The 19,405-nt window shown below is 46.0% G+C and overlaps 1 protein-coding gene across 1 annotated transcript in view; it reads left to right on the top strand.

Annotated features, from left to right (window-relative positions):
* The window catches only part of neurl1aa (neuralized E3 ubiquitin protein ligase 1Aa), a 75,928-nt gene that overhangs the window by 40,954 nt on the left and 15,569 nt on the right, over positions 1-19,405 (top strand). Inside the window, exons 4-6 of the mRNA XM_080759614.1 lie at positions 11,381-11,661; positions 12,289-12,581; positions 13,373-13,572. Of these exons, the coding sequence (XP_080615740.1) occupies positions 11,381-11,661; positions 12,289-12,581; positions 13,373-13,572 (774 nt within the window). The remainder of the gene's footprint in view (positions 1-11,380; positions 11,662-12,288; positions 12,582-13,372; positions 13,573-19,405) is intronic.

Here is a 19,405-nt window from a genome sequence, read left to right as displayed (position 1 = left end):
GCATACAGAGAAAGGAGAAATCATTGCACTTTTGGCTTGTATTGTGGGAAATCACGATGGTTTGTGGAATTCAAGAAACTCTTGCAAAATCGGACTGCTCTGTAACGGTTGCTGCGCAACCTTTTTACCAGAAGGCAGCGAGAGAATGAACAACAGTCCATGATATTGTGGGTAGGGGTATACAGTACACTACAGTAGGTTCTGTCCTGATGTTATTGGACGTACAAGGTTTCCACCCCACGGTGAGGAGGACATATCCTACGTGTACAGTATCTAGAGCTCTCCTCTATCGTCATGTCTAATCCTCTCCTCTCCTCTCGCTCTGCTCTCCTCAGTCATTTCACGTTTCTCTCTCCACTTACATCAGACGTGTCCCTTAGAGACTTGTGGATAGAGCTAAGCCCCAGTTTGATGTCGTCGATGTCGGGCAGAAACCTATAGCTTGTATCTCCATATTTCAACTTTTTTATGATTTTATTTTTTTGGATTGGGGTCATTTAATTTAATGTCGTACTTCGTCGCCGCACAAAACTAGTGAAAATAGGCGATCGACAAGCTCACGTTGCGACGCGTTTGTGAGCTTTAGTTTGTTTAAAAATAAGGAGAAATTTTTTTGTACATACAAGGTTTCCACCCAAAAGCGCCGACGATGTGTTCCTCTGGTGAGATGATTTGAGGGCTGGGCCAGGGGGATAGAAGAGAGGGAATTAACTGTAAATCCTCCTCCTGTCCTCTCCTCTCCTCTCCTCTCCTCTCCTCTCCTCTCCTCTCCTCTCCTCTCCTCCCCTCTCCTCTCCTCTCCTCTCCTCTCCTCTCCTCCCCTCTCCTCTCCTCTCCTCTCCTCTCCTCTCCTCTCCTCTCCTCTCCTCTCCTCTCCTCCCCTCTCCTCTCCTCTCCTCTCCTCTCCTCTCCGCCGACCTCTCCCGACCTTGGCTCAGTCCATGACTCCATGGCACGTTCAGTCTGCTCCAGCTATAGCAAAGCCTTCACTGTTGGAGGAAAGTAATCTAGTTACATTTACTCTAGGACTGGTATAGGCCTATACTCGAGTACACTTTCGAGATGCTTGTATTTTACTTTTCGATATACTTGAAATGCTTCTCCTCCACTTTTGCACATGCAGCATTAGCCTTAAAACCGGGAAAGGATCGCTGTCATTTTTTGATTTTAGATTATAGCATTGGCTATTCGGAAATGGCAGATATACAAGTTCGCAAGCGCACCTTGTAACTGTATCTTGTCTTGTATGATGTATCTGCTATTTTTTATAAGTTTGAGAACTACTGCTTTCCTACTGCATTTCTATAGAATCGGCCTCGTGGTCTTAACCCATTCTGACCTGAGATCAGATTCATACAAGGTTTCCACTGGACACACACACTGGTCTGATTAACCCATTCTGACCTGAGATCAGATTCTAAAAATGTCAGTCGTTCTTCGATTTTTCAAAAATAGCAGACCTACAAGCTCGTAGCGCGCCACTCGGTGGCGCGCTATGAGCTTGTAGATCTGCTATTTTTCAATAGCTAAAGCATAACATGATGCTAACACCAAAATGGGTTCCCGTTCAGAATGGGTTAATGGGTTAAGTATAGAACAGATACTGTATAAAATCTTGAGTATACTGAGTACTTCTTCCAGCGCTATAAGCCAGCCTCCCCACGCGCCACGCGGCATTAGCTAGTCCGCATCGCGAGCTAATCAAAAACACTTAGAGCACGAGCCAAGTGCGAGCGTGGCCCATGCGCTGCTGGCCGAAACACAAGCTCTCTCTCTCTCTCTCTCTCTCTCTCTCTCTCTCTCTCTCTCTCTCTCTCTCTCTCTCTCTCTCTCTCTCTCTCTCTCTCTCTCCACTTCCATTCCCCCTCCAGGCTGAGTATTATCCCATTCTGACCTGAGATCAGATTCATACGAGGTTTCCACTGGACACACACTGGTCTGATGAACCCATTCTGACCCGAGATCAGATTCTAAAAATGTCAGTCGTTCTTCGATTTTTCAAAAATAGCAGACCTACAAGCTCGTAGCGCGCCACTCGGTGGCGCGCTACGAGCTTGTAGATCTGCTATTTTTCAATAGCTAAAGCATAACATGATGCCGACACCAAAATGGGTTCCCGGGCCAGAATGGGTTATTGTTGGATTAGCCCAACAGGTGCCGAATTATCCTAATCAGAAAATACTCAGGGGGAGTGGTTGGGTTGGGGGCGGAGAAGAATCGGCACCGTCGTGGCAGATACCTCGTATCTCCATATTTTCGTAAATGAACACCCTACTTAATTATATACAAGAGTGTCGCACAAAAGTAGAGAGAATTTAGCCAATCTCGCAATTTTTTAATAATGACAAACGGTTTTGGACATACAAGGTTTCAACCGGACAGTGACGTATAAAAACAAAAGTCCATGTCTGTAGTGGATTTGATGGAAGGCATCCATCCAGAGGGTTTAGAAAGGAGGTGACCCATACCCCCCCCCCCCCCCCCTCCCTCTATGGAGGCATTAGTGGTTCAGCCCAACAGGTGCAGTGCTGTTTGTAAATTAAATTAATTTGAACACGCCCGGATTTCTGTGAAGAGCTTGTGATGTGATTTGGGTTTAGTTCCTCCATCCCCTCCCAGCAATGTTGTAAAGTACTGGTACTCGAGTAAAGGTTTTGGGTTACATTTACTTTATTTTAGTTTTGAGTTTTTTACTAAAATTATACTTCTAGCCTCCTCCCCTACATCTCAGAGAAATCTAGCAAAAATGCTGAATTTATTTGACAGCTTTACTTAAATAAACAGTTTGACAAGCTTAACAACGCGTTGTGAACTTGTAGATTAGCTACTTTTGACAAATGTTTGTATTTTTACTTTTTACATTTTTTTTTTTACTGTATTCTATACTTTTGATGCTTTTGTGTGACACGTTTGAATACGGAGATACACTACTTACTGTAAGAGGTTTATTCTCCCCGACAACAGCAACAATATGTTGATGCTAATAGGCATATTCTTTTGTTATTTTACTCGAATTAAGTCGAATTCTGAATCTTGTGGTATCACTTTAAAACATCTCAATACTTCTGTGTGTGTGTGTGTGTGTGTGTGTGTGTGTGTGTGTGTGTGTGTGTGTGTGTGTGTGTGTGTGGTGTGTGTGTGTGTGTGTGTGTGTGTGTGTGTGTGTGTGTGTGTGTGTGTGTGTGTGTGTGTGTGTGTGTGTGTGTGTGTGGGGTGCAGCTGCACTACAGTGAGCGATACAGAGTATACAAAGTGTGTGAGCTTCTTTCAGAAGGCCTCATGTCGTTGGCCTCCACCAATCGGAGAGGCGGGGGGGGGGGGGGGGGGGGGGGGGGGGGGGGGGGGGGTGAAAGGGGGGCTGATGGGAAACAAAGAGGTTGTATCTGTCCCAGAAGGAGAGCAGGTGCACCACGGAGAGGCAGGGCAGATGGCCAGGTTCTAGATGGACGTGCGTGCGCGTGTGTGTGTGATGTTTGTTTGTGTGTTTGTGTGTGTCACAATTTTACATTTCAAGGACCCCCCCTCCCTTAAACCAGTAAGACCCAAGGCCCATTCTACCCATGCCTTCTAAATCAGTATAGTTCTCACACTTAAAGATTTTTCAAAACTGTTCAAAATAGCAGATATACAAGCTCACACCGCCATGAAGTGGTCCCTTTTTATGGTTCCATTTTATGCACTCTCAGAGTTACAGGCTTGTTTTAGGTGATAAGCTATGCTTGTCTGTGGTTAGTAAAAAGAAGAGAGATGTGTTGGGGTGAGCGGTCAGCGGTGAGTGGCTTCACTGCGGTTGTTGTTATTTTCCTAACCACTGCGGTCAGTAGGTTATCACCTAAAAACGGAAGTATGCGTGAGCCTTATGGGTCTATTTGGTTCCATTTATTCACTCAGTTATAGACCTGTAAGGGTCCATTTGGTTCCATTTATTCACTCAGAGTTACAGACCTGTAAGGGTCCATTTGGTTCCATTTATTCACTCAGAGTTACAGACCTGTAAGGGTCCATTTGGTTCCATTTATTCACTCAGAGTTACAGACCTGTAAGGGTCCATTTGAAATCCCCCCTCACGGAGCCCTGAGCGTCCCTGGACCCCACTTTGAGAAGCACTCCGGCGCAAGCACGGCAGCAGACGCTAGTCCGACATGCGGATGAATGTCGGACTAATGCCCCTGTCTGAAAAGCGTCCACCTTCCCCTCCAGCCATGCTCATGATCTCTATCTCCTGTTCCGTTCCTTAAACACGCCTCTGGAGTTCCTCTAAGGTTAAACTGTGAGTCATGTGTCGATAAGCGGCGGAAATCTCAAAAGCCAGTCGTATTCGCTGTCGGGTGGAAACCATGTACGGTATGTGCAAAACCGTTAAAACAAAAGTTAAAAAAATATTTCTGTAACTTTCCTCTTCTACCCCGGATTTGAACCCGGTTTCAAGTGCAGATTTTTCTTTACCATTGAGCTAATGGAGCATGCCTACTTGCTCAGGGGATAGATTGATTATTAATGTCAGATCCTGTGTCTAGCCCATTTTGGGTGGGAACCCCTTTTGGTGTTAGCATTATGCTATGCTTTAGCTATTGAAAAATAGCAGATCTACAAGCTCATAGTGCGCCACCGAGTGGCATGCTACGAGCTTGTAGGTCTGCTATTTTTGAAAAATCGAAGAACGACTGACATAGAAACATAGCTTTTTCAGAAAACTGTCAGGATGTAGAAGACATTTTTACAATCTGATCTCAGGTCAGAATGGGTTAATGTCAGATCCTGTGTCTAGGCGAAACATGACCTTTGACACGATCTACATGTCTCAATAGAAGAGCAGGAAGACGAAACACAACCAGCCCAATTGTACGAGTTATATCGACATCATAAATTTGTATTCATTAAAAAACGTAGATAGTGCCGCGGCGCTATAGAAAACGTATCATTTTGGATCACAGAGATACGAGGTATCTGCCCGACAGCGTGGAAGTGTGCTAGACAGTCAGTCATCTCACGCTGCTAGCCCCAGGCTCTACCAGCTACGTCTTGTGAGGAATTCAACAGTCCATTAGAATTAACTGGCTGTTCGCCTCCAACAGTCATTAGTGTGAAGTAACTACGTAACATTTTATTCAAGTGCATGCACTTTTGAGGTAGGGGTACTTTTACTTGGCTTCGGGACACTTTTCAAGCTTGCAGATCCCCTACTTTTTGCTGTTTTCGTGTGACACTGTGTATAGTGTGATCAAGTATGGCGTTAATTTACGAAGAAACACAAATATTTAGAATATGAAGATAAGAGGTTTCTACCCGACAGCGACGGCATATTGCTTCCTCCTTGCCTGACTGAACTAGCAATTGCAAATGAACATTTTGTTATCACTGTCGGAGACTCATCAGTCCACACACTGCAGACGTATTGTCTCCTGTGACTGTAGGTAGCTTAGCAGACGTATTGTCTCCTGTGACTGTGGGTAGCTTAGCCAAGCGGTTGTTCCACCAACGCGTCAGTGTGCATGGCACATAATTAATGTGTCATCGTATCGGCAGCACCACTTATTCCCGGGAATAGTTTGATCAACGAATGAACGTGAGGTGTCAAAAGTCTTTTCCTTTGTTTGTTGGGAGAACTCCCTGGAGGTGCTGCATGTTGTGCTTCAGATCAAAAGGCCATCCTGACTTTAGCCACTTGACACGTTTAGGACTGTGAGGCCGATTCTACAAAATGTCTTCTAAATCCTGACCGTTTTCTGAAAGGTTTTCCATTTTTCAGTGGTTCTCAAACTATTCCATGTCAAGGACCCCAAAGATTATTATTTAATTGGCCACCGACCACCATCTGAATATATGTTGTTCCAGAAACCTCCCCACAAGCAAAGATATGAGTTAAAAAATGTTTGCTGTGAAAGCATATATATTCAGCAATCAGCATAGAAATACATTTATAAGATTTACGCATAATGAGCTTGTGGATCTGCTATTTTTCAACAGCTAAAATAATGGTTCTAGTGGTTAAATAAACGCTAAAGCGACACATATGCGTTCCCGTCCTAAATGGGTTAAACCAGTAGTTTTCAAACTCTGGCCAAATGTTCACCCCCCGGAATAGACGCTATAGGATTCATGTGGCTCCCGCTGGATCAGCCTAACCAATGGCGGTGTAGACTGTCGATCCCGCCGTAATCTCCTCGGGCAGGCAGCGTGACAGGAGACTCGGGCTGTAATCTGGCTTACTTGATCGCTGTAACAAGTTGTAGCCAGTTGTCAGACTGTGTTTTGCAGTGGATGCATGCATGCTTGTGCATGAATGTGTGGCTTTGATGAAAAGAGAGAGAGAGAGACGTAAAAAAAAAAAAAAGACAGAGCAAGCCGGAATTAATTCCACGCTCCAGAGATGAAGCATATCATTGCTGCCGGGCTGCCGGGGCATGCAGAAAGCCTCTTGTGTTTTCTTCATACATTAACAGCCTATACATACGTGATCATATTTCAGTGTCACACGGACGCATCAAAAGATAGCAGATTCACAAGCTAGAAACACATCGTGAAGCGGGCACGTTTTCAGCTTGTAGATCAGTTACTTTTCTATTTTGTTATGATTTTCGAATCCGACACAAGTACCACTTTTGTACCACCCGACAGAGACCATATCCAATATATATAGACCTCTAATGTGAAACTGTTAGGGAGACGGCATTGACGGCTTTCCGTGTGCATGTGAGTCAGTGTTTATGCGTTGGTATCGGAGCACGTGCTGGTCTATTCGTCACCGGCCTAGCTGCCTCCATCACTGATTTTATACATCGTCACTGCCAAGCATAACAATTGGCAATGTGTCCAAACTGTCCATACATCACAGCCAATGTATGCACTGTTTCTATATGACATGAATATACATCAGCAACAAGACGGCAGCTATTTTCTTTAGTTGACACAATTAATTTAAAAAAAAAATGAAACTGAACCGCTGAACCAGTTTGTACTCGTATATCTCGTAAGCAACACTGTGGCATATCTATTAATTAAAGGTATGACAGATTAACAGATTAGGGACAATTTCTCATATTTAAATACTAGTTCATTATCGAAGATGTACTTTGAATACATTATTGGCTATAAATGAACATTGTAAATGTCTAGCATTCAAAACCAGATACATTTGTTATGCTCTGGAAGCTTCGCTAGTGTAAAATGTTAAATTATGTATGTTTATTATACATACGTATCCTTATTTGTTCATAGTGGAGTTTAGGTTAGTTTACCAGGCTGGACTTTTTCACCCAGTGTCAATTATCAAATGTAATCCTGGGCGCTACACTTCCTCTTACAACCTGGGGGGGAAGTGGACTGACCTCATGCTTCATTCTATGCATGAGGAGTCCAAGCTGCTTCTTTTCACATGACCGGAGAGAGTTTCACCGGCCGGACGTAGCGTGTGGAAGGAACATGTTATTCCGACCAGTTCCTTTCCCCTCAATCAGGCCAGGCCCAGCTGGCCAGGGAGAGGTAGTTTTTTGTGATGGTACCTACTACCCTAGGGGACATGCAGGGAGAACATGCAAACTCCACACCAAAAGGCCCTTTCGCCAACCCCGCCTCGGATATGGGCACTGATGACGTGGAGGAGAGAACCCCCACATAAATTTGTCTCTATTGGGTGGAAACCTCACATGTTACATGTTTGTTACATGTTACTTTTCTGGATTCAAGCATCGAAAGTGGCAGATCGACAAGCTCAACGCGTGTCTGAAAACACACAATATTATGGACATACTGTAACAGGTTTCTGCCCAACGGTGACCATATCCAGCCTTTATAATGAAATGATCCGTCGGCGCTGACTTTAACCCATTCTGACCTGAGATCAGATTCATACGAGGTTTCCACTAGGACACACACTGTTCTGATTAACCCATTCTGACCTGAGATCAGATTCTAAAAAATGTCAGTCGTTCTTCGATTTTTCAAAAATAGCAGACCTACAAGCTCTTAGCGCGCCACTCGGTGGCGCGCTATGAGCTTGTAGATCTGCTATTTTTCAATAGCTAACACCAAAATGGGTTCCCATTCAGAATGGGTTAATAGATTTACATTTGACTCTGCGTTGAGCCTTTCTGAGTCTCTTGTGTTCAACTGGTGGGGGAGACGGCAGAGCAGCAGCCTCATAAGAGGCTTTGCCAGTGTGTGCTTTCACTGTACAACAGTGTAGAGTTAGCAGAGAGCAGCTATAGCAGGCAGCCCACCCCAACAGCCCTGCTAATTGAGGCTAAGAGCTTTATCTGGAGCCTGTAGACTAGACCATGCAGGCTCTCTGGGTCCCAGGCCACATAGAAGGAGGGCTCCACAACAAGTGAGCAGGCCTGTCACATGTGGTTCCTCTGAGGGAGCGTCACGTTTGTGGCCATGGTCACTCTAGGCCTGGTCACAATAATTATTGCATGATGCTTCCGTTGAATGAATGAATGAATGAATGAATGACTTTAACCCATTTAGACCTGAGGCCGATTCTAGAAAGGCCTTCTAAATCAGTAGTTCTCAAACCACAAAATTATATGTACTAGCCCTTACCCGTTGTGAGATATTGCCCCCCCCCCCCCCCTTGTGGCCGCAGGGGGTACTACGGCCACCCTGGGTGCGTGTTCGCATTTTCCATTCACTAATTAATTCATTATTAAGTTGTTAAATTGGAAATTTTGTTAAGACCTCCATATTATTATGGTCAATGGCTGTGTGAAAAGTGGGAGCGATTGGTGCAGGCAGTGAGGAGCTACAGCAGTTACAGTGACACACAAGACACATTCATTCAGACAGACAGACGGACATTGGCTTAATTATAGTATGATGATATGATATGATTTGGCCGCGGGCAGATTCCAGGTTTTCTGGAGTCAGTCTCTCTAGGTTTTCTTCAGAATATGTAATGACTTATTTACGGCGACACATTTGGAGTTGGCACATTTGGAGTCCCAACTAGCACTGGTGGTTCCCACATTGTGTTTTATTTAGCAAAGACTCTGAGTGTGTACATGAACATTTGAACACCCTTAGAGTTATGCAGACCTGTCATGGTCATTCAGGGGCTATATTATTTATATATGTTTCTGGTTATATTATTTTCCCACTCATGTTGTATATGTCTGTGGCAAAAAAAACATATTTTGACAAAGAAAATGTCCACCACAAGCCAGTGTGCCTGGCGATTACCCCCTGATGGTGTGTCTGTGTCTGTGAGCACCTCACTCTGGCCTTCCCTCCGCATCTCCCGCAGGTCCTAACTAACTTCAGCTAACGGGGTCCTCTCTCTCTCTCTCTCCGTCTGTCCGTCTGTCTGGCTGTCTCTGGACGCAGGCTAATTTTAAAACCACCTGGCCACGGTTGGGCAGAGCACATTTAGAGGGTGTTATTTTCAGCTGCATCTGTCTCCTTAACCCATTCTGACCGGGCACCCATTTTGGTGTTAGCATCATGTTATGCTTTAGCTATTGAAAAATAGCAGATCTACAAGCTCATATCGCGCCACCGAGTGGCGCGATACGAGCTTGTAGGTCTGCTATTTTTGAAAAATCGAAGAACGACTGACATTTTTCTAGAATCTGATCTCAGGTCAGAATGGATTAATCAGACCAGTGTGTGTCCTAGTGGAAACCTCGTATGAATCTGATCTCAGGTCAGAATGGGTTAAAACATCCCACCGGGCAGGCTTATAGGGATGAGGCTATATAACAACGTTGCTGACAGGGGCAGAGACCTCGTATCTCCATATTTCAACTATTTTATTTATTTAATTTTTCTGTAAATAATGGAATGCCCTATTGTACCGTGTCACACAAGCATACAGCAGATCTACAATGTGTTGCACCGTGCATTTGAAGATCTGCTTTTTTTTTTTTTTTTAACAATAATAACTTACGTAAGGTTAAGTCTTGTCCGTCTACAATGAAGAGTAACAAGAGCGTGTGACTAAATACTAAACTACATTGGATCCATTGGAACACTGGTTTGTTTTCTTCCTCTGCATTCTAAAAAGTAACCGTTTTGGAACATAGACATATAAAGATAAGCCTCTTCCGGCTCTGGGGCGTCTGTATCTCAATGGAAGGCAACATGGAGGCAGCTATTGGCCATAGCTTTCCTGAGACTTCCTCCTCCCGTTGCAGACGAACTGCAGAGACCAATGAGGCATCTACATTTTTATGGTTTTCTATGGTTTGGGACCACCGGGCCGCCAGAGCGTTTGGCCGGGGAAACGTTGAAGCCGCCCCATCCTACTGGCCAAAAGCTGGAACTGCGGGGCGAGCAAAGTATAGTGTACATGCAAAAGAGAGCGCAGCTGGCTTTTTTAACGCGCTCGTTCACAAATCGATTCAGGCGCGCTCATGGAGGTTAGCACTTCCACATTTTTTGGCACCTTGATGTTGGTTGGGCAAAATCAAGAGAATGCGAAAGTAGAGCATTCTTCCGGGTGCTTCAGACGCCAGTGTGCAACTTCCCATTGAAATGAATAGCTGGGGGGGGGGGGGCGGGGCGGTCTGCTTATATATAACTATATGTTTGGGACATACCAGGTTTCCAGCTGACGGCACCGATAAGCATCCTGGGGCCTGTAGGAGTCATGGAGGCTGTGTAGTGGTGGAGTAATGGGGGTGTGTGGGTCACTGCTGCGCTGCCTGTTAGTGTGAATGGGGAGCATGTCTTGGCAGATATAAATGGCCTCTACTACAGAGAGGATAGTGTAGTCTGTGGTACAAATACAGGCCATAGCCAGAGGGAGTGACACTGAATGTGCGTGTACGTGCACACACACACAGTCACACACACGTACACACACACACACACACACACACACACACACACACACACACACACACACACACACACACACTGCCACAGACCATTGCACATACTTTTGTATTGATATATTTTTGGGGAATTACAATTTGTTTTCTCTAACTGAAAACACTGCCACATTTGTTCATATTTGGAAATGAGCGGACTCGGCATATCGAACAGATATCAGAGTGAGTGACCACATACAGTACAGTACACTGTCTATCTGTGGTCTCTGATGAATCTCCTCCTCATCTTATAAAATGAGCTCTGTGATACTTCCTTCTGGCGTATGGAGTCATCAGAACACCATAGCCAGCTTGTAGAAACGCTTATAGTTAAATTGGTCCCTTTCATTGTCGCCTTGCCGTCTGACTCGCTTGCAGATTCAACTGTGATTCAATTCCAACGACAAATTAATTTATTTGCAGGATATAGCGCGAATAAAGTGAATATAAAGTCCTCAATGTGCCGTGTACAGAACAAAGGTTTTGGGAACCGATGCAATCGGGCAATAATCTGACGAACCTTTCTCTCTCTCTCTCTCTCTCTCTCTCTCTCTGTCTCGTCCTTCCAGACAGTGCGATGGTGCCTCCGGACTGCCTGCGTCCTCGCTCCTTCACCACGGTGCGTCCGGCGTCCCTGCGGCGCGAGGCCGAGGACGCCCGCCTCTCCGTCAGCCTGTGTGACCTCAACCTCCAGCAGGAGGACAGAGGCTCCTCCTCCTCCTCCTCCTCCGCCCACGGCCGCCACCGCGACCACCGCCACACCCTCCACCTGGCCTCGGCCGTCATGGCCGCCTCCTCCTCCTCCTCCTCCTCGTCGTGTCCCATCCCCCAGAACTCCCTCAACACCCAGGTTTGATTGATTGAATAGTTTATTAAGACAGGAAAATGTAGAAACATACAGTCAAACATTGTCCTTTTGGCAATCAATTCAAGAATAATAACAACAAAATATCATATAAATATCATCACAGGAAAAAATAACACTGTGTGCAGGGAGGGGAAAAGAGCCGGGGGGGTGATCATTTCCTCTCCCTTGGGCCTGCTAAAAGGTGGCCTGTTAGTAATTTTTAAAATAAATTGGAGAGAGGGGGTCAGGGCATCCACGCTTGGGTGGCAGTGCTGTAGAAGGAGAATTTACCCATATTTGTTGGCACAGTTCCCATCCCATCGCCCAGAACTCCCTCAACACCCAGGTTAACAGAGTTCCGCAGATTCCATTAGTTTCTTTATTGAGCGTTGCTAGCCGCTTCTACATCTGACTTTGTGTGTTTACATGTACAATATCTGTCTGTATCTGCATGAGCACGACTAATTAAACTCATTTAAGAGAGATGGAGAGAGACAGCAGCAGCCTTGCATTTTGATCTTCATTAGTACCTGCCATTTCCGACGTTTTGGGACAGTTTCTGATAACGGAGCTAAAAGCAGCAAAGCCACAGAATATTTCAGTGATTCTGTTTTTCTTAACGATTTCCAGCAGTCCTCCCTGCTGCCCGCCACCATGGAGAGCGACCTCCACTTCCACCAGCTGCGCGGCGCCCACATCAAGACGCTGGACGAGCAGACGGTGGCGCGCTCTGAGCACGCCCGCGAGGAGCGCACGCTGGTGTTCACCGACCGGCCGCTGCGCACCGGCGAGACCGTCTTCCTCAAGGTCACCAAGTCCAGTCCGGCGCGCTCGGGCTCGCTGTCCTACGGCGTGACGTCGTGCGACCCGGCCGTGCTGAGGCCCAGCGACCTGCCCTACAACCCCGAGGCGCTGGTGGACAGGTAGGATTTATGGTTCTGATTCCAATGGGCTATATCCACACACAAAGGTAATAGAGCATGCACCTCCACTCTAGCCCAGGTGCTGGACAAATGGCAGTACAAGAGGAAGAAATAGAGTCCGCAACACTGGTAGAAAAAAACTCAGCTCCACTGGTTTATTGATTCAACGTTTCAATCGCTGGGATCTTCTTCAGGATCTGATTCCTGAACACACATTAAATACTGGTTCATTTTAGGAACCAGACCTTCAAAATCTCTCCCAAATCCGTCAACAAGGCCTGCCATATGCACTGGAAAAATGATGTGCATGACATTGCTTTTTTTAAAACAATGTTTTATCATATAGGAAAACTATTGGTGGAGAGGTTTGTCCAAACCATGTTATGCTTAGCTGTGATTGGACCATAGCAGTTTGGGGAGGGGCTTTGCTATAGGTAAATTCCTGCTTTGATTCATATATGGATATGATTTAGCCCATTCAGACCGGGAACCCATTTTGGTGTCAGCATCATGTTATGCTTTAGCTATTGAAAAATAGCAGATCTACAAGCTCATAGCGCGCCACCGAGTGGCGCGCTACGAGCTTGTAGGTCTGCTATTTTTGAAAAATCGAAGAACGACTGACATTTTTTTAGAATCTGATCTCAGGTCAAGAATGGCTTAATCAGACCAGTGTGTGTCCAGTGGAAAACCTCGTATGAATCTGATCTCAGGTCAGAATGGGTTAGATTCTGTTGCTGTACTTGTAACCCAACGTTGGACACCAACCGCATTATGTGTGGACGCTATAGGAAGGAGTTCTGGGCGGTGTGCCGCGTGCCCACGCCCCTCCAGAGCGCCGACATCCTGGGCTTCCTGGTCAACCAGGACGGGGAGGTCATCCTCAGCCACAACGCCACCAACGTGGGCATGCAGGTGTGCGTGGACAACTCCCGTCCTCTCTGGATGTTCTTCGGTCTGCACGGGGCCCTCACGCAGCTGAGGATTCTGGGTAAGTACAATTGTACGCACCGGCGGCCAAACACGATGCCGTTGTCTTTAACCAAACTGTCAAACAAGCTGCCGTGACTGTTTTCTGCAGGCCGTTATATAGGCAAAGTTGACCTCACCCTAATCTGAGTTCCCAGAAGTTTTATTTTTCGCCACTAGGCGGGTGAGAAAGACTTCTGGGAAAAAAGGAACATATCCCTGTGAGGGAAGTACGTTGCGCTCAGAATCTGAGCGGACACTCCCCTTTCCGGTCTGAAGCACTGTGCATACCATGAAAATAGTCCGAAGGGAATCCAATTCCAAATTGAATTGTAGTAGGCCACCACCGCTCAAGGAGCAATTGTTTCCCTTCCGTCTTATTTAGATGTAGAGCCCACTCCATGTGGAACCCGCCCCTGTCTTTTGATTCGCATTTCATTTGAAACGCAACGCACTGGGCCACGCCCCTGCTACACAGGATCTGAGGCCAATTTTCCTAGACTAACCTCACCCTAAAGAGCGAGGTCGCATGCACGCATCCTGGTGGTGATGGAAGACTGCTGGGCGAGCGCTTCGGAATGGGGAGTCAGATTAACATATGGAATGAATTCTGTACTGGCCATATATGGAGCGTGTCTTGAGTGTACAGGTTTTGACGAGGTCAGATCGACATTATGGAATGTCAGAACAGGTCAACTCCATATTATGGAGATCTAAGGGTGGCAGCGGGGGCAGTGTCTTGAGTGTACAGGTTTTGATGAGGGCCCAGGTAGGACTCTAGTTTCCGCCGGCTGCTGGGCGCAGCTGCACTAATAACTTTGGGGAAGGCCAGTCTAGAGTTTGAATGGACACTAGGTATCAGTCAAAAGGGAGACATTGAAGAGGACGGACCACCTGTCCATCCTCTTCGATGTCTCCCTCAACATATGGAATGTCAGAACAGGTCAGCTCCATGCGTGATGTCACGATCGAGGCATGATGTCACGAGGCGTAACCATATATGAACGTGTGACGTGACACACGGAAATAGTAAATGCGAACTATTTACCAAATAAATTCAAACGGTATCAAAAGTAGCAGATCTACAAGCTCAAAACACGTCGCTTTGTGCCACGTTTCAAGCTTGTGCATCTGTTATTTTGATCCTTTTGTGTGATGTTGTAGTATGATCAATAGGGTGTTAATTTACGAAAAAACACCAAAAGCTAAAATATGGAGGTAAGAGGTTTTTGCCCAAGAGCAACGACATCGGACTTACACGAGATTGTCAAGTTCCCATAGTGCTTTAGTTTAGATGACATATCTTACTGTACGAATACTTCCACCCGGGCCGTGAAATAACCAGCCTATTGGGGATTAATCGTGGGGTCAGGAACCTGACGATTAGGATATTGATTAACTTCTGGCAGTGTAGGGCTGTTGATTGAAAGCCCACGCAGTTCAGCAGCAAAGCACTGACTGTATCTCTCTGGCCGGCTTAATTTCCTTGGCTCTCGGGGCTGGCTCAGATCTATTTGTGTTAAGTGTTGAGTTTTCTGACACTCAATACTAAGAATATGGCAGTCCCACAGACAGATAAGTCACTCTCCACTAATGGAGATTAGGGCTGGGGTCGTGACCGGAGCCAGTCGATACAAGAAGAAGTCAAGTGTTGTGTGGGGAAAGCTCTGTGATGTAGACAAATCCACGGACGGGTGTCTCTGGGCGCAGCCATAGCCGAGGTGTACCATGAAGTGCAGTGTGACACCTCAGCATTGACTGCATACACCTGGCCTACAGGGCTCCGCTCTATGGAATAGTCTATACTTGTTTGACACCGCACTTAACCACTTAGTGACTTAGTGAAACAGACTTCAGGGGAGACGGCAACGATATGTATTTTGGGGGAAAGAAGAAATGCGCAGATACAAAGTGTCCCACCGGCGGCGACCATTATGCTATAGCACAACGTTAGGCTTTTGTCACACAAGTTATATTGTTGTTGCTATAAAGCAGCGCTGCAACGTTATCTCACTGAGCAATCACTTGACTAAGAGCACTGCAATGAAAAAGGCTTTGCCTTGGGGGGGGGGGGGGGTGAGTGGGCGCCTGGCTGCAGTGACAAACGCACACAAAAGCACTTTCTTACCTGTCTGTGTGGCAGCTCAAGCAATCATTTAGTGAAACCAGAGAGGCCCTGGCAGCTGTGCCAAAACAAGAGCATCGCCTTATCTACTCGGATCTAGGAATTCCCGCCCATGCAGCGCTGACAGAGCGTGAATCATCTTTAAGGTTCCAAATGTTTTGAATTAGGAAAGTGTCTCTTATCTGGCAGTTGGTAACTGTTGATGTATTACTGTGAGTGCGCCGACCAAAGAACAATTCAACGGTTTCTGTTCACCTGAAATCGACCCCCGTGCGTGTGCGTGTGTGTGTGTGCGTGTGCGTGTGTGTGTGTGTGTGTGTGTGTGTGTGTGCGCGTGTGTGTGTGTGTGTGTGTGTGTGTGTGTGTGTGTGTGTGTGTGTGTGTGTGTGTGTGTGTGTGTGTGTGTGTGTGTGTGTGTGTGTGTGTGTGTGTGTGTGTGTGTGTGTGTGTGTGTGTGTGTGTGTGTGTGTGTGTGTGTGTGTGTGTGTGTGTGTGTGTGTGTGTGTGCGTGCGTGCGTGCGTGCGTGCGTGCGTGCGTGCGTGCGTGCGTGCGTGCGTGCGTGCGTGCGTGCGTGCGTGCGTGCGTGCGTGCGTGCGTGCGTGCGTGCGTGCGTGCGTGCGTGCGTGCGTGCGTGCGTGCGTGCGTGCGTGCGTGCGTGCGTGTATCTTTTGTTTGATATAATTTCTGTCGAGCAGAATTTCTAACTTTTTCTGTTATTTTTGTAAATGAACGCCCATATACAGTACAGTGTCACACAAGCATCAAAAGTAGCAGATCCATGATCTCCAAACGTGTTGCAACACGGACATAATTATGAGGTTTCCACCCGACAGAGCTGTTATTGTACATTAGCCCAAAGAATTTGACCTTTTTATTTTATTTTATCTCTGGGGCCCAGATTTAAATTATAAAATTGTCACTGGTTAACTTTGAGACTTAACTAATTTGCTGCCAACACCGCCATCTGGTGGCTGAATTTATACGATTTATTGATAAACAACACTCTCTGTATACATTATATATATATATATATCTGCAGCTCCGGGCTCGATTGGCTTACTCTTCAGCCTCAATGCATCGTCAAACTAAAAGGTGGGGGCTGAGGCATTTCAATTCTTTTTACAGAATCACAGCCCTAATCGCGCTCTCGATGAACAAAGCGACCATGTTTAGCGGCTCAATAGCGACTCCCGGTGACCGCACGTCTAAAACATCAGGTAGTCGTTGATCAGATCAGCGCAAGGAGCTCCGCCATTACATGTTTTGGGGGAGGAGGCGACAGGCGACCTTCTTTTACAACGAAATACATACAATGGGACTGAACGGTAGCAGGAGCTGAACTATCGCTACTGCCAACAATATGCTCTATATTAGTTATTTTAGTCATTTAACCCATTCTGACCTGAGATCAGATTCATACGAGGTTTCCACTGGACACACACTGGTCTGATTTAACCCATTCTGACCTGAGATCAGATTCTAAAAATCTCAGTCGTTCTTCGATTTTTCAAAAAATAGCAGACCTACAAGCTCGTAGCGCGCCACTCGGTGGCGCGCTACGAGCTTGTAGATCTGCTATTTTTCAATAGCTAAAGCACAGCATGATGCTAACACCAAAACGGGTTCCCGTACAGAATGGGTTAAAGTAGTGGCTCTCAAAGGTGTGATCCAGGCGGGACCTCAGGGTTACTTGAGGGAGTTCCAAATGGACCGATTACAGGTCTGTAACTCTGAGTGTAGTCTACAAATAGAACCAAATGGAAATAAAAAGCAAAAATGTACATCATCCTATCCTTCAATTCCATCCTCTGCTTTTCAGGCCAAAAACATAAATGGTTTCTATAACGTTAACAGGACGGCTTCCACTGCAGGATTATGCCTTTTCTTTTACGTGTCTTGGCATGCCCTGAATACGTTCGTTAGTTTTGATTATAGCAAAACAGGGCCAAAACACAGAGCAGTGTAGATGGAAGGTGGGGTGTTTCATAGAGAGAGCTGTTGCAGGGGGGACCTCCTGTCTTGTTGGCACAGAAATAGGACACCCCATGTATTATAGATCCCATTTAAAATGTCAGCATGTTCACGCTTGAGTGAGCCGCCTCGCCGGCCACATGCCCGATGCAGATCTCATCCGATTCCTCCGCCCATCTCCTCTCTCCGAAAAGTTCAGCCCCGACTCGTACTTCCAAAAATGGCAGATCTATAAGTTCACAACGTGTCACATCCAAGACGCGCTGTGAGCTTGTAGATCGGCTATTTTTTTCCATTGCAACAGCGTTGTACATTGGACGGTATAGATGAAGCGTTGCACTTTACCTAACCCGATTCATATTGTGTTTTGTCTCGGTGCTCTGCGCTTGTGTTCGTATAACCTCTGCATCTGACATTTTGAAGTCCCCCTTCTTCTTTATGCTTTCCCTACAGGCATGTGCACACACACACACACACACACACACACACACATACACGCATGCATGCACACGCACACGCATGCACGTCACACATACAATGACAGTATGAACAATATTATCATGTTTTATTGTTTATTATTGCCGCTATGAAGACTACTATTACACACACACACACACGCACAGGTACTGTATGCGTATGCACAACACACAGCAGGGAGCATCACTCGACTGCCTCAGCTGAGGTTTATAATGAGGTATAAAGGGCATCATATCGTCTCTGTCGTGTGGAAACCGCATATGTCCAAAGCTGTTACTTTTCAGCATTCAAGTTCAAAAGTAGCAGATCTACAAGCTCAAAACGTGTCGCTTTTGGGCTTGCGGATCTGCTACATTTGATGCTTTTTTGTGTCGCTGTAGTATGAGCAGAATTTATTTGAATTTAGAATTGTATTGAAAGGATATATAGCCCCTTGAGATGCAGCATCTCATTTTAGAGGGGGTCCCGTACACAGGGAAAAACATTACATACAGTACAGTGCAGTTACACAAATAGACAGTGCACAATAGACAAAACAGACATGTACAGATAGTTAGCTTGCTCATCCTCTCCCACCCACTCCCCCATCCCCCCCAACTCTCTCTGGACAAGCATATTGAGAGTACAGTACAGAGACTTGAAACAGGGGTCAGAAGTAAACAGCAGTACGGGCAGTGTTAGTAGCATGAGCAGGTTGTTTTGAGGTGTGAATACAGGGATTCAGGGAAGGCCTGAAGCGCCCAGGAGAGGTCACAGATCTGAGAGAAACAGGAAGGTTGTTCCAGTCAAATGGAGCTTTGTAATGGAATGACCTGCGTCCGGATTCGGAGAATATTCTTCTGGGAATAGCAAAGTAGGGATGTTGAGTATTTCTAAGTGGGTATGGGGATGTATATAGTACCAGTGACTGTTTCAGGTATGGAGGGCAGTTGAAGTGCACACATTTAAAGATGAATTGGTACCAGTGTCTTCTTGCCTTAGGCTGCAGCCAGTCAAGTGAACTTGACACAACAGTGGTGTGTTTGGTATGGGCACCTCAGTATGAATCGGCATAGTGAGTTATTTAATACATTTAGAGGTTTGAGAATGCTTTCTGTGGTGTTCTGATAGACTATGTCGGTGTAATCTACAAGGCGTTAATTCACGCCCACACACACACACACACACACACACACACACACACACGCACAAGTTAGAATATTGAGATAAGAGGATTCTGCTGGACAACAGCGATATGCTAGGCCTTGGTATCATGCTGCGCTGCATAATATCTGCCAGGGA

Source organism: Protomyctophum bolini (genome assembly GCF_963924005.1).
Source record: "Protomyctophum bolini genome assembly, chromosome: 3".
Classification (NCBI taxonomy): domain Eukaryota; kingdom Metazoa; phylum Chordata; class Actinopteri; order Myctophiformes; family Myctophidae; genus Protomyctophum; species Protomyctophum bolini.
The sequence above is the reverse complement of the archived record's forward strand: the minus strand, read 5'-3'. Positions and strand labels throughout refer to the sequence as shown.